The 14,592-nt window shown below is 42.0% G+C and overlaps 1 protein-coding gene across 1 annotated transcript in view; it reads right to left on the reverse strand.

Annotated features, from left to right (window-relative positions):
* TOP1 (DNA topoisomerase I) overlaps positions 1 to 9,571 on the reverse strand; it is a 117,851-nt gene extending 108,280 nt beyond the window's left edge. The window contains exons 1-2 of the mRNA XM_072631491.1: positions 8,841 to 9,571; positions 8,235 to 8,259 (exon numbers count right to left, since the gene is read on the reverse strand). Of these exons, the coding sequence (XP_072487592.1) occupies positions 8,235 to 8,259; positions 8,841 to 8,873 (58 nt within the window). The 5' untranslated portion in view covers positions 8,874 to 9,571. The remainder of the gene's footprint in view (positions 1 to 8,234; positions 8,260 to 8,840) is intronic.
* Between the last annotated feature and the right edge of the window lie 5,021 nt (positions 9,572 to 14,592).

Below are 14,592 nucleotides of genomic sequence, written 5' to 3' on the forward strand. Positions count from 1 at the left end.
CCAAAAGAGGAGGCCATTCTCTCCAGATGAGCAATTGGTTCCTGTAACGGAGCCTTTTGTTATTTCAAATTCTCTCACAACTATCTTGAAACACTTCATTTTTGCCCTGTCATTCTCCACAGGTTGTGAAGGGGTATGTGCAGAGCTTAAGTCACTTGGGGTGTTTAGGTGCTTACTCTAAGAAACTGTTCTTAAAATGTGATCTATGTACCCCAAATACTTTAGGTGCATCAGCTGATGAGCCAAGAATGGCATATGTTTAGATGAGGTAAAGGTTAGCTAAGAAGTGTAGAAGAAGTAACATGAAATTCTGCTGAAGGAAATACTTTATAAACCACTGAATATTAAGAGTTGTAATGGACCTTAGATCATTTAATCCAGTCCCTTTATTCTACAGAAGAAGAAATGGAAGCCCTAAGAATTAATTCAAGAAAATATAGCTAATTAATAGCTGAGAGAGAACTAAAATCTAGTCTTGTGTTCTTCCTACTGGCCAATTGCCTGTGACACCCAAATCTTTCTCTTTGACACATCAGTGTACAGTGCCTCTTAATCCACCTCCTCCCACACCCTACTCCTTCTAGTTCCCCTTCCCTTTGCACTATGAAGTGACACAGCTCAAGAAGTGAGAGTAGGACAAGCTGGAGGGGTTTGTTTCCCTACGAAACTTAGGAGACATAATTGGTCTGAATCAAAGCAGTATTCCAACCCCCCCCCCCAAAAAAAAAACCCAAAACACCATTACTAGAATGATCAGGTGTTTTGATTTGGTCTAAGACCTAATCTTCTTAATATTAGTATCTTGTCATGTGGGTACAAAATGCCCAAATAACATCTGTAACCAAGATGTTTATGATGAATAGCAGCACTAAGATTTCACCTTTCACTCCATCCCATTAGTGGCAAAGCATAATTTGGTATATATCTGGACTCCAAAACACTAACACTGAAAAAGCATTTTACAATTCTAGCTCTGTACTCAACAGCTTCCCTAGTTCCCAGGAAGCTAGTCCACAGTTACTGGATCATCTAACACCTGGATAACTTCCGGGTTAAGACAGAAATAAGAATGTCTATGTTATGGAAAAGTACATATCTGGAATCTTGGTCTACACAACCACAGACAAAGATTTCATCAAGTATGGAAAATACCATACCATAATTCTATGAGACTACCTCTGTGTCAAGAGAATCAAAAAGGAGACTTCAAATCTCCACTAAGTCTGATCAATCAGATGCTCTTTGGTGGGAGTATCTGGTTATTTCTCCCGAATGTTTATGAATTAATTTCCTTTTATTCCCAAAGAGGACAGACCATAAAATAACTTTAGGAACTCAGAAAGAAATTACTAACCTAGTGGAATCACCTTCATACCAATTTGGGTTTGATAGGAAAAAAAATGAAACTTCTTTTCAACAAAGGAAGGAAATTTTCAGAGTTGAAACTATTTTAAATAGTTCTAAATAAGGACCAAGTAACAAAACTATATATATACATATAGTGTTGGATAGATAGGTGATGAGCTCTTTATGGCAACAATATGAAAACAGGAATCTATTTTAAAAAATTAGGAACAAAAGATGGAAACCCAGGCCAGAAACACGCTCTTTTATCTTTAGATAAAGAAATTGGAAGGGGAAACTTACACCTCTTCACTTAGAAACTATAAGCATCAAAACATTCATGACATTCCTGAATGTCACAGCCGTTAGGATAATGATATCTATCTCACCCTTTGCTAGGGTAATTCAGCTTGATAACCTTCATCTGTTCTATTTACTCAATAAACCTCAGCTATACTATGACTTTCTCCTCCTTTAGCTTTACTCCTAAATGTCTGTAAACTACTCTGATAAAGCAGATCTTGATTAAAGTTTTCTTTTCTATCTTTCATAAATATACAAATGAAAAAGCACTTCAAAATCAGACATACTTGCACAAATGAGCATCTCTACCCAGAAAAGTCACCACTACAATAACATAGCAGCTAAATGGTAAGAGAGTCAAAAGCTTTCTCCCCTTGATTAAATTTCCCCATTTAATTCCATTTTTCACTTGCTAGTCTATCAGCACAGAACACACTTCTCTCTTTTCCTCCCTTCAATCAAAAGGGGGTAGGTATAATGCTGCCACCTGTGCTATTTATTTAGGACCAATGAAATAAATTTCATTCTGCTACTTGTCTCCCCCACATCTGAGACCCAGGTTAGAAAATGTGTCAAAGATAGCCTATTAAATAAAGGTGACTGGTTTTGCAAAATGTGAAGAAGTATTTGTTTACAAGTTATGAGCAACACCTTATATGAACTGGTAGTACAGTAGGAAAATATGCAAGACCTGGAGGTAGAAGATTAATCTGTGCTTCAAAGGTTTCTCTGCTACTTCCTATCTGTGTGACTACTTTAGACAAGTTACTTAATCTCTGACCTCTCTAGAACTCAGTTTCCACATAGGTAAAATGATGACTTCATGCTGAACTTCACCAACCCTGAGATCCTTAAGAGCTCTAAATCTAGAATGCTAAGATTTCAAACAGATTCCTTACATTTACTTGAGATTCAGATTTCTCCCTTCTCAATTGTGTCAAATTCTAAGTAAAAAATTCTAGCAATGAGTACTGTGAAACCTACTAGCAAAAACTGTTATCCTTTGCCCTTTCCTAGACCACCCTGTGATGGATATGCCAATGAATGCCTATATAGCTAAGAGGCTACTAGAAATACAGAGAATTTGAACCAAATGCTAAACACAACTGATTTTCTTAATACAGTTTACTGGGATGCCATTGGTCTTTTGAATGACTCATCATCAAGCCCCTCAGATATCCATATTTCCCCTCCTAAATCTTATATTTCCATTGACTTATTCAAATTTGAAGTAAAATCAATAACAACTTAAGGGAAGGCTCTTGGGAAGGTGGAGATATACAGGGAGAAACCTAAGTGATGTAAAGCAAAAAGTAACACTAAAAACTTATTTTTAAAAAGAAACTTAAGTTTTCCAAATAAACTTAGAACATTATGGTTGTCATTAAAGTTTTACTTATGGAAGATGCAGTCCTTCATAAAGATGAAAGAAGTCTGGGGACAAAAACATTCATTTTCCCTTTTGCATTCAGAATAACAAATCCCTTATCTGTACAGCACCTTTCAAAATACTGTCTATCTATCATCTCACTTAATCAACACCAACCCTACAAGGAAGGTGAGTAGGCCAGATCAGGTAAAGATTCAGAGAGATTATTTTCTGAGGTCACACATCTATAAAGTGCAAAAGCAAGGCCTAGAACCCAAGCCTCCTGATTCAGCCTCTTTCCACTAAAACAGTTGAAACAGAGCCTGCATGTGTATGTGTGTACACACACACACACTCACACACTCACACACACACTCACACACTATCAAACTTCTTACAAGTTCCAATTAATCTCCTTGAATTTAACATGTACAACCACATCATAATCTGAAGAATGCTAAAAGCAAACACTGTCAAACAATACGGGGAAATCACTCCCCACACTTTAAAACAGGTACCCTGGCCCAGAACACATACCTGTTAATAAATCATATATGTTCATATAAATCATAAAGATCATTTCACATATGCCATAAGACCATAATTACACAGACTGTAAGGTGGTCAGGACATCCAACTAACACCAGGTTTTGCAAAACAAAATTCTATCAAGTGAAGAATGATATCCCAGAAGTGGAGAGGATCTGAGCTTTAAATGACCAGCTTTTGGATGGGCAGGTCAAGAGTCCTTGACCCTTCTCTAGAAGGGCACTAAATCAATATGACCTGACAAAATAAATGAATCTTCTGACTCAAGTATTCACAATTCTACTTCAGCAGTGGAAATTACCCCTATTAAGGCAGCTATATAAATAGCTACCTGCCCAGTTTAATCACGATTATTCCAGGAAAATACAGTATCCTGTCACACTTATTTTACTATCTATACACTATGTCAGGGAATAGAATACAAGTAAAATTCTGTGGCCTAGAAACTGTTTTCTAAATTGAACTGACTAAAAACAAATTTAAAAAGCCATCTGATTTTAGATACAGCCAAATCCCAATTATTCAAAGGACTAAGTGCACAGGCCCCTAAATGCTGCCTTCATATTGGCTATTGTATTGTTTGCTAGCTTGTCTGCTATGGGGAAAAGTCAAACCCAAATGGTCTGTGGGTCAGAATGAAATTTTCTTTTATCTATGTGATCTCTCTTCAAAAGTTGGCTAAACTTAGAAATGTACCTCCATGGCCCAACAGCAGCTATACGAGTTTTCCCCTTTGAAGAAAATCCAGTTTTTTAAATCTCCTGGATTTTCTTGAGGCAGAATGACATAGTAGATAAAGCACTAGCCCAGCCCAGTGTTTGCATTAGACTGACACCTACCCAGCCATATGTCCATGTGCAAGGCACTAAACCTCTCTGATTCTGAGTTTCCTCATATGGAAAAAGAGGCTAATAATAGCACCTACCTCAAAAGGGCTACTGGATGAGTCAAATAAGACGACCTACATACTTCACAATGATATCTAAATGTCAGCAGTTATTATTTATTGTTATATTATTATCATCAAATCCAAGACAGGTCTGAACTTCTGAGAGCTGAAAGACTGGAGATTCAGAAAAGCATCTTTCTTTAAAGTAGAGCGTGCAGACTCCTAACAACTTCCCAGTACCTAAAGGACCAACAGAAGTCTTCTGGGAGTAGAAATGGAAATGACACTGTTACGTGAAACCTAATAGCGGTTCTCAAACTTTTTACTCTCAGGCCCTCTTTACATTCTTAAAAACTGAAGACCTCTCTGCAAAGAGCTTTTGTTCATGTGAGCTGTATCTATCAATATTCACCATATTTAAAATTGAAACATCTTAGTATTATTATGAAAATAGTTTTGACCTCACAGACCCATTGAAAACATCTCAGGAATCACTAGGGGTTCCCAGAACACACTAAGAACTACAGCCTAAGGAGATGCAAATGCCAGGTCCCACCTTACCTTAAAAACATGGAAAAAGAATTTAGAAACTAGGGGAAAAGTGGACTCACAGAGCAGAAGGCTGTACCCAGCAGCCTATCCGCCATTAGCACAGAAATAAAAGTAACTATTGGCATCAAGTACAATTTGTATTTAATTCATTCCATCCAAATCTAATCTATTAAGCTACCTGGGATCAACACCACAGGATGTCCAATCATGAATAAATAGCATTACCTACAATAAATATGATGTCAAAATATTTTACTTTGCTATATGACAGCGAATCTAAATATCAGTGATCAGCTGGAGGGTGGGGGTGGAGTAGTGTGACACTTCTAGGTCCCCTGGTGGTCAGCAACTATTCAGCTCAACATGTCCATCACACCCATTTTGACAAAAAGAATACAATGGTCAATATGTAGACGCTTCCCCAGCTTTTAGGAAGTCTAGGTAGGTAGGAGAGAGTACCGGAAAGACGTTCTAATACCTTAAGCACCTGAAGTCTTATTTTACAGTAAACTTCATAAAAGAACAATAGTGCTTTCCATAACTAACAGATTCTTTTCTAAGCAAAAATAGGCCAGAGAATAAAATATGTGAGTTCCAAAATCAACATGAACCATAACAACAAACCTAAAATACAAGCAGTTTATGATGGGATGGAATCTATTTTTATACCTGATAAGGTGAAGAGGGGAAAGGAAGGGGGTAATCCAAGTTATATGTATAAACTTGCACTGCCTAATTTGTAAATAGGGCTAAGTCCACTTCTAATAAAGATCAACTTAAACAAACTTGTTTAATTCAAAGACCAGGATTAAAACAATTACGTTCATGTAATTGGACTTTGATGTTTCCCTTAGGAAAAAAAACAATGTAGTGTAGAACTCTCACAGGTGGTCAGATAACTCTCCTAGCTACCTAGGTAACACAGAAGCAGGTTGCTAACGCTACTGTCCTTCCTTTGGACTATGCTGGCAAAGAGAACATATCCTAAATTGAAGGCTTGGAATTCGGGTGAATTTGGGAACCAAAACCAAAAAGGATCCTCTACTAGAGAAGAAGCAGACATGAGGAAACACACAAAAATGTGACGTCACCAAGTCTTCCCCTGCACCCTTTTCTAAACCTCTTCAAGTATTCTTATCACTCTTGACAGAGCAACTAAATGTATATGTCGTCTTCATGAACAAAATCTGTTTACAGTGAGATAGAGCCTGGCCTTTGCAATCATAGTAGCAAAGACTATGCAGACTTGAATTAGAAATTGCTAGGAGTACAATCACCATATGCAGCCCACAATTTACCTCAGAAAAACAGACCATTTCCCAAGTGCAGTCTAGGTATAATCTTTGGAGCTACTTAAATATTGGTGGGAGAAGGAGCCTTAAACTATTCTGAAAACTTTGTTCTAAATACCAGATACATGCTTACTCCCCTAACTTCTTAGCCCTAAGGACTTTTCTCTACACTAGAAGAACCTTAAGGATTCCAAAAGAGGAGAAAGATGAGAATTTCCATAAGTCCTGTTCCCATCCAGATTTCTCTATTATCACACCCCAATTAAAAATTAAAAAAGGGACAACTTAAAATTTTGCTTTTGGTTATTGTTTTCTGTGAAGCTAGTCTCCCTTTTCAGACTGCTCTTCCCTTTAGCCCTTAAAGGTCTGGCTTAAATGGACAGTAAGGAAATTCTTAGTTCTCTTATAATTCTCTCCCAGTAGGGAACAGTCTTCTACTCAATGCCCCATTTCACTGCTGCATAAGACTGTTTCAAACTAAGCAGGCCAACATGATGGACTACTTAGTGCAAGATCCAAAAACTCAGCAGTAGTCTTTTACCACTGAAGTGGCTAAACCCTGGCTAAACTGAGCAGGATTTTATACTTATTGAAGACAGGTATAGTGCCAAGGCTAATCAATGGAAACTGACAAAACGCTATATAGTGCACATCTTTCACCATTTGACTTTCCTCTTTATAAAGCATGCAAAAATGAACCATTTTTTTATTGGAAAGGGAAAATTCCCTCGTACATGGAACTGGTAGAACGAATACACTAATGCATTAACTTTTTAGAAAAGGGTTAGAAAGCAACTAACGTAAAGAGAAAGCAAGATAGCCCTCAGCTCCTGAAAGTCTGTGGTTCTTATTTAGTCCCAAAGAAAAAGAAATGGATAAACAGGCCTACAAATGCTTAAGGCTGAGGCAAAAGTATTTGCCACATCTGCCAACAGACAACCAAAATCCTCTTTCTCTCTCCCACAATTCTAGACAGGTCCTGGAGCACCTCTCATCATTTTGAGGCTGGACTTTAAAATACTTTTCAAAGCAAGTCTTTCTAGGTGCCTTAATCCACAAAGACAAGCTCTACCCACACGTGCTAATTGTCTGTAAGTAGTTACTAGAATAAAACAATTTCTAAGCTTGCTTATCCCAATTCCCAGGGCAAGCAACTTACAAACTTTTTGGAAGGGGGCTATATTATTAGAACACGTTTTCTTCTCCCTCTTTGTTCAGAGCTCTCAAAAAATGATGCTCCACAGATGATGTATTTAGTTTTAGATTTATGATCACATCTCTATGCAAGGTAAAAAGGTAATATAGATCTTATAGAAAAGACAAAGCAACAGTTGCAAAACTGACCTTTCATTTTAGAGGGTGGAATAGAAAGAAACCAGATGCAGAAGGAGAATGAACAAAAATAATCTAAGCTTCTTAAAAAAAGAAAGGAAGAAAAAAAATCAAACTCTCCCCCCTCTGTCTCCTTTCTGGTAAGGACAGTGATTTATAGGGCTTTTCTCTGCAGAAAGCTCCTCCTGGGCAGCTCTAGGAAGGAGCCGAGGGAGGGAGAGAAAGAGACACAGACACAGAAAGAAGAGGAGAGAGAAAAAGAAAATGGCGCAGAGACTAAGTCCTGACTGTCGACAAGGCGACTTTCCAGGGGGGAATCCGGGCCCGGAAAGGCTCCCAGGCGCCGGCTCGGCGGGGATCGGGGGCCTGGGCGGCCCCCTCTAGGGCGGGCCGGGGTCCCCGGGGGGCCAGAGCCCCGCAAAGGGGCGGTAGGGGCGGCTCGATGGGAACAATGGGGCCGGTGAGCGAGGAGCCGGGACTTAGTCTCTGGGACGCCATGTCTGTCCTTTCCCATCCGCAGCCGGGGAGAGCCGGGCGGCGCGGGCGGGCCTCTCCCCACCCCCCGGGGCAGGGGGCCCGGCTCGGGCCCGGGGCGCACACTCACCATTCACTCGGAAATCCGCATCGATCTGTGGGGAGGGAAAGGAGAGGAAATCAAGCCACCAATAAATAAGACACACGGGGTCGGGGGGGGGGGGGTAGAGGGACGAGACTCTGGCGGGGGAGGGGAGCACAAGGGGCTTGGACCCCCCCCCCCAGGGGGGAGCGGAAAGCCGGGCAGGGTGGGGAGGGGGCTCGCCCTTTCAAACTTTAACTTCCCGGCATTTCCAGCCCGCCGCCTCCAGGGCGCCCCCCCTCCTGCTCCTGCCAGCGCGGATCCCCCAAAGCCAGAACCCCCTCCCCCCTAACACACACTCCTCAGACCCTCCACATCCCGGGGTGGAGGGGGGGGAACCTGTCATCTCCTCGGCTGCCAAACGTCAAAGATGGAAGGGGAGGACAAGCGGAGAGACAGAGTCCGGGGGAGGCAGGCCCGGCTCTGGGGGAAGGGGGAAGTGGGAAGCCGGCTCTAAGAGGAGCCGGGCCCGGGGGCGCCAGGAAGTCGGGCCCCGGGGCGGGGGCGGAGGAGCCGGGGCAGCAGGGCCTGGGGATTCGGGGCATCGGAGTGCAGCCGGGCCTGGGGATCGGGGAGATCCGAAGGCCGGCTTACCTGGGAGTCGTTGTGCAGTTGATCCCCGCTCATGTCGGACGTAGCCGCGGCACCGGCGGGAGTGGGAAGGGGGCGGGGGAGAGGAGGCACAGACCGCTCGGACCCCGGCCTTGGGCAAAGAGATCAGGCCCCGGAGCAAAGGCGACGGCGGCGGCAGCGGCGGGAGTGTGAGGCCGAGGAATCAGCGACAGCAGCGGGAATGGCGGCGTCGGCGTCGGCGGCAGCGGCGGCAGCAGCGGCAGCAGACACTGGGGAGGGAATGAAGCTCCGAGGAGTTGTGTAACAGACTAAGTTCGCATTTCTTCCCACTGCGCCTGCGCGGCCGCTTTTAAACAGGACCCGGCGAGAGGGAGGGGGGGAGGTGGTGAAACAGGAAGGGAGGGGGGAGCGCGGTAGGAGGGAGGAAGAAGAAGAAAACCAGCAGCCTTTAGGGAAACTGGCTTGGCTCTAAGAGAACCCGCCTCTCGCTACTCAAGTGGCTGGCTCTGATTTGCATCTCAAGCCACGCCCCACGTTGAGACAGCCCCAACCACCCCACCCAGCGCGGAGCTTCATTTGCATAAGGAACTCCTCCTTCTCCCGCTCACCCAGTGTCCTGGCTCGTCTCCTTCTCCAGCCCTCCTCCCCCACCTCCCCAACCCTGTTCTCGGAACTGGAGCCCGCCGGCAGTATAGGGCTAGGAATTGAAGGGGTTCCTCACGGCGTTCGCAACCCCCGGCTCCGCGCACTGCGCAGGCGCCTCTGGCCACTCTGGGGCCTCTGGAGTTGCTGGGCGCCGGCAACGTGGTTGGGTTTTAAAGACGGGCAGCCTTAAGCAACCGTAGGCACCAGTGGTGGAGCTTTTGAGCCGGCCTGAATTTTAAGCGTTAAATTTGCAGTTGACTCCTAACACCCACCCGATACCCGAGTCCGGGCAGTGATACCCTCCCTCGTTAAGCATCCTCTGCTGTAAAATGAGAGGTTTGGGCTCGGGCTCTCTAAAGCCCCTTCCACATCATCCTGTCATCCCCGGTACTCACTGCCTGGGCATCCCCGTGGGACTGGAAGGAAGCACAGTCCAGATCTCTTATTTTACAGATGAGAAAATCCAGGCTCGACCGCGGACTTGTCCAAGGTCACATAGCCCGCCGCTGGTCAAAGCTGGGACTCCAGGCGCAGGTCTCCCCTTCTGCACTGCCTAGCCCCTAAAAATGTTAGGAAGGCAGCTTCACGGCGTCAGTTTAGGCAGGAGCTCTCCAGCTTTCAGCTCCTGGGGTCCTCGGTACCCCATCAGTTCGTTGCTCATTGATTTGTTTCCCCTCTGTCTAGAAGAGTGGCAGGGGAAAGGGAGATGCCCACACGTGGCCTGGTGACCTTGGCCAACCTATACAGTAGTAATAGGATGCCCAGCCTTTGTAAGGACTTAACTGCTTAAACACACAGACGCCTCTTTTCAGTAGAAAAGTAATGGATGGTAGGTTCAGAACGAGGAATGGAGGAATGTGTGTAGTCGGGCGGCGTATGTATTTTGTTTCACTATGCTTTGTTACAGTGGAGGTTGTATTCCAAGTGTGGGGGGAGAGAGAAAAGGAGTATTGGGAAGCTATAGTAATGGGGGGAAAAATCAACGAAATTGCCCACTTTCTAGTAGAAATATCTCCAGGACTGGGAGGTAGGAAGGCAGAAGCCCTCTATGGCTGCTGAGTCATTTCAGCCGTGTCCGACTCCTTATGGCCCCAGCTGAGGTTTTCTTGGTAAAGATTTTATACATGAAGAACTGGGACAAACAGGGTTAAGTTACTTGTCCAGGATAACCCAGCTACTCATTGTCTGAGGCCAGATTGGAACTCAGGAAGATACTTCCCGACTCCAGGCCGGTATTCTATCCACTGTGCCATCTAGCTGCCCATTTTTAAATAGTATTAAAGTGTAAATCGTATTTAAGAGTACTGTTTGTTATATGGGATAGCTGTCTGGAAAGGGGGAGAGGGAGAGATACTGAAGGAAGCTACGGTAATGTAAAAGATAGACTGTCAACCGTTTTTTAAAAGCTATAATATGAAGTAGGGTGATAAATGTTCTGATGGTCACCAGATTCGTTTTTCAATTGATTATTGTCAAAATAAATGCTTTTTTGTTTGTGGTTTTTTTTGTTTTTTTACAAATGGCAAGAGCCTGTTTTAATTGGATTTCTTTCTATGTAAGTATTTTCCTATTTCAGTGAGTGTTCCACAGACCTGAAAGGGCAAAATGACAGTATTTGAACAAGAATTGGCAAATATCCAACCTTAACAAGGAAAAGCCAAATCTGAAAGCAGGCTGAGCTTTGACCATGGCAATATTGAGCCCAGGGGGCCACTGAAGAAGGAATGAATGAACTAAGGAATGAAAAAGCATTTGTTGAGTTTACTATGTGCTAAACTCTGGGGATACAAATTCGAAAGGAAAGACAACCCCTAACCTCATGGAGCTTACATTTCCAATAAGGGAAGACAACACATATAGGGGGCAAGTGGCTAGAAGAGAACTTTGACCCAGAAAGTTACAGGGATAGTGAGTAGGTCTGTAGAGAAATAGCCTGACATACTCCTTCCAGGAACAAAGGTAGAGTTGATTTGATCATGGTTGCAGAACTGGAGAGGAAAGTAAGTGGGGGAGATCATACTTATGAGGCATGACCTAGTAGCCAGTTACAGTGGGCTGGTGAAAGTAGTTGCCAGTAGGGACAAGAGTGCCCCAAGGCAGTAGATCTGTAATTGAAATTACATGGGGCATGACCTCAGGAGGCAAGGCTATTGGTGAGGCTAGTGAGCTGACCCAGGAATAGGAAAATGCTGAGTACAGAGGGTACCTTCCAGCCTATGTGCCTTTCCTCACATTATTTGATATCCCTGGACTGTCCTCTCGCACTATTGAACTCCTGTTCATCCTTTAAACACCAACTCAAATTCAACCTTCTCCGGGAAGGTTTTCCTGAGTCCCTGATCAGTAAATTACTATCTTTCTCAGACCTCATATAATACTTTATTTTTACCTCTCTAATATTCTCATTATGAATCATAGTTTATTACATGTATGAATTTGTATCTTAACCCCTTACCAGAATTCTAAACTATATGAAGGCAATTACCTTGTCTTCTCTGGATTTTGTCTCTCCTCTCCTTCCCCCACCCCAGCACCTAACTCAGTGTTCTACACAGAAGTGCTTAATAAATGTTTGCTGAAATGAATGAATGAATATGGATGGGGTCTCTTTTGCTAAATCTCTTCATGTATTACTATATCCACAGGGCAGAAAACTAATATTTTTTTACTTGCTTAGTAGATTAAGGAAGAATTGTAAATATGTATTTACAATTAAAATATTTCCACACTCAATCACATCTCATTTCCCCTCAGGGATAGCAGTGATGCTGGCTGGCAGCCTGGTGGAATGGAAAGTATATTGGAACAGGAGCCAGAAGAAAAGGGTTCTAGTACCAACCTTGCTAATTAGCTGTGTGACATAGGGCAAATCAGTTTACCTTTCTGAGACTTAGCTTCTTCATCTGTAAAATGGAATTAATAATCATAGACCTACCAAAGCCATGGATTTATTGTAGCAACATTCTGCTTCCTTATTGTAAGATTCCAACAAGAGCATGGTTGAAAATAGATTTTGTAACTGAAAAAGGCTGATGTTAGATTTTTTGTGAACTACAAACTCAAATTCTCCTCTTCTTTAGAGCCCTGCATAAGAGGGTTTTTTTTGTCTTTGGTTTTTTCCTCTCCCAGTAGTAATATTGTAAGTTTCTACTTGTTACATTTTATATCATATTTGAGAGATTATAATGACTATTTTTTCTGGCTTCAAACTCCCTTCTTTGATTCACAAAATATTAGACTTGGAAGTTTCCTTATGTATCTCCTAGTCCATTTTCCCCTCTTTTTACAGATGAAAAAACTGAGGCTTACAAAGGGGAAGCAACTCATGTTTGTGTGCACTTCACAGCTATAGAGAGCCAGAGCCACGTCTTTTGACTTCCAATTCAGTGCACTTTGCACTATATTGTCTTTTCTTTTTAATAATTTATTTATTTTTAGTTTTCAACATTCACTTCCATAAGATTTTAGGTTTTAAATTTTCTCCCCTTCCCTCTTCTCCCCCCTCCTCAAGATGGCGGGCTATCTGAAATAGGCTCTACTTATACATTAATATTAAACATATTTTCACTTTAGTCATGATGTAAAGAAAAATTAGAACTAATGGAAGGAACCAGGAGAAAGAAGAAACAAAATAAAACGACAAAAGAAAAGGAGAGCAAATAGCATGCTTCCATCTGTGTTCAGACTCCAAAATTCTTTTCTGGATGTGGATAGCATTTTCCATTGCGAGGCTTTTGGAATTGTCTTAGCTCCTTGTTTTGCTGAGAAGAGCTAATATACTATCATTTCCACCTTATTCTTATCTCAGGTTCTGTGCTATACCCTTCCTTTGGTATCCCATTTTCCACTACAATGCTATTAATACCAACGCACATTTCTATATCAATTCAAGGTTTTCCTTCTGACATACGCTGACTGGATGATGCTAGACAAGGCTATAGGTTACAGATAGGGAGCCTGCATTTCCAATACAGAAACTCTCTATTCGAATGAAACCCTAGGTCCAATTAGTAGTCCTGGCCCTTCAAGGTTTACAAAACGCTTTCCTCACAACCACTTTTTGTTATTAGGTTGTACTTCAATGTATTTGTAATCATACTGCGTAATCACCAAACTCCTTTGCTCAAAAATCTCAAATGGCTCTCTGGTGTTTCAAAACATATGAATACAAATTTTTCTGTTGTTAAGCATTTAATGCGCTTTATAATATGACTCCTGCTTACCTTTCCAGGCTTATTGTACATTATTCCCTTTCATACAATTAATGGGTCAGCCAAACCGATTTCCTCCTTCGTGACATTATATCTCCCATTTTCCATCTTGCATTGACCGTCACCATGTCTGGTATATATTCCTTCCTCATTGATGCCTCTTAGAATCCCTAGCTTCTGTCAAAGCTCAGCTAAGCACCAGCTCTGTAGAGGAGGTCTTCCCTGACCCCTTCAGCTGTTAGTGCATTTCCATCCAGCTCCAGCTCCCGCTCCTCAAATTACCTTGTATTAACTTTGAGCTTTGAATTTCTTTATAGGGCTGCATATTATTTGTCCTGATAGAATGTAAACTCCTTGAGAACAGAGACTGTCTTATGTTTTGCCTTTGTATCCTTAGCACCTAATACCTGGTACATAATTTATATATAATATAAATATATTTATATTATAAGTAAATATATATTTATATTACATATAAATATATTTATTAAAATATATAATATAAATTATACATATGTAAATAATATAATTTATATATAATAAATGCTTATTAAAATGAACTCCCTCTAAAATGATATGGCTTGAAGCCCTGCTACATATTCTCACCTCCTGTGACTCTTGTCCAAATCCTCCCTTAAACCTTCTATAGGGGACCTACCCAACCTGAGAGAGGTCTTCTTCTAGCTATTTTATTTTTAATTTTTTAAAATTCTAGAAAATTTAAGCACTCTCTAAAATGGATCATTTCCATATACATAGCAGAACACTGACCAGTGCTGGATTTGAGCTGTCCCTCTGTCATCTCTCATTACATGATCCGCTGACTTTTCCAGTCATTCAAGTAGTATAGTTTTAATACCTGTTATGATAATTAGCTCATTTAGAGCTGAGAGAGCTATAATTGGTCCATTCATTTC

The sequence above is a fragment of the Notamacropus eugenii genome, chromosome 1 (genome assembly GCF_028372415.1).
Source record: "Notamacropus eugenii isolate mMacEug1 chromosome 1, mMacEug1.pri_v2, whole genome shotgun sequence".
In the NCBI taxonomy this organism is placed as follows: domain Eukaryota; kingdom Metazoa; phylum Chordata; class Mammalia; order Diprotodontia; family Macropodidae; genus Notamacropus; species Notamacropus eugenii.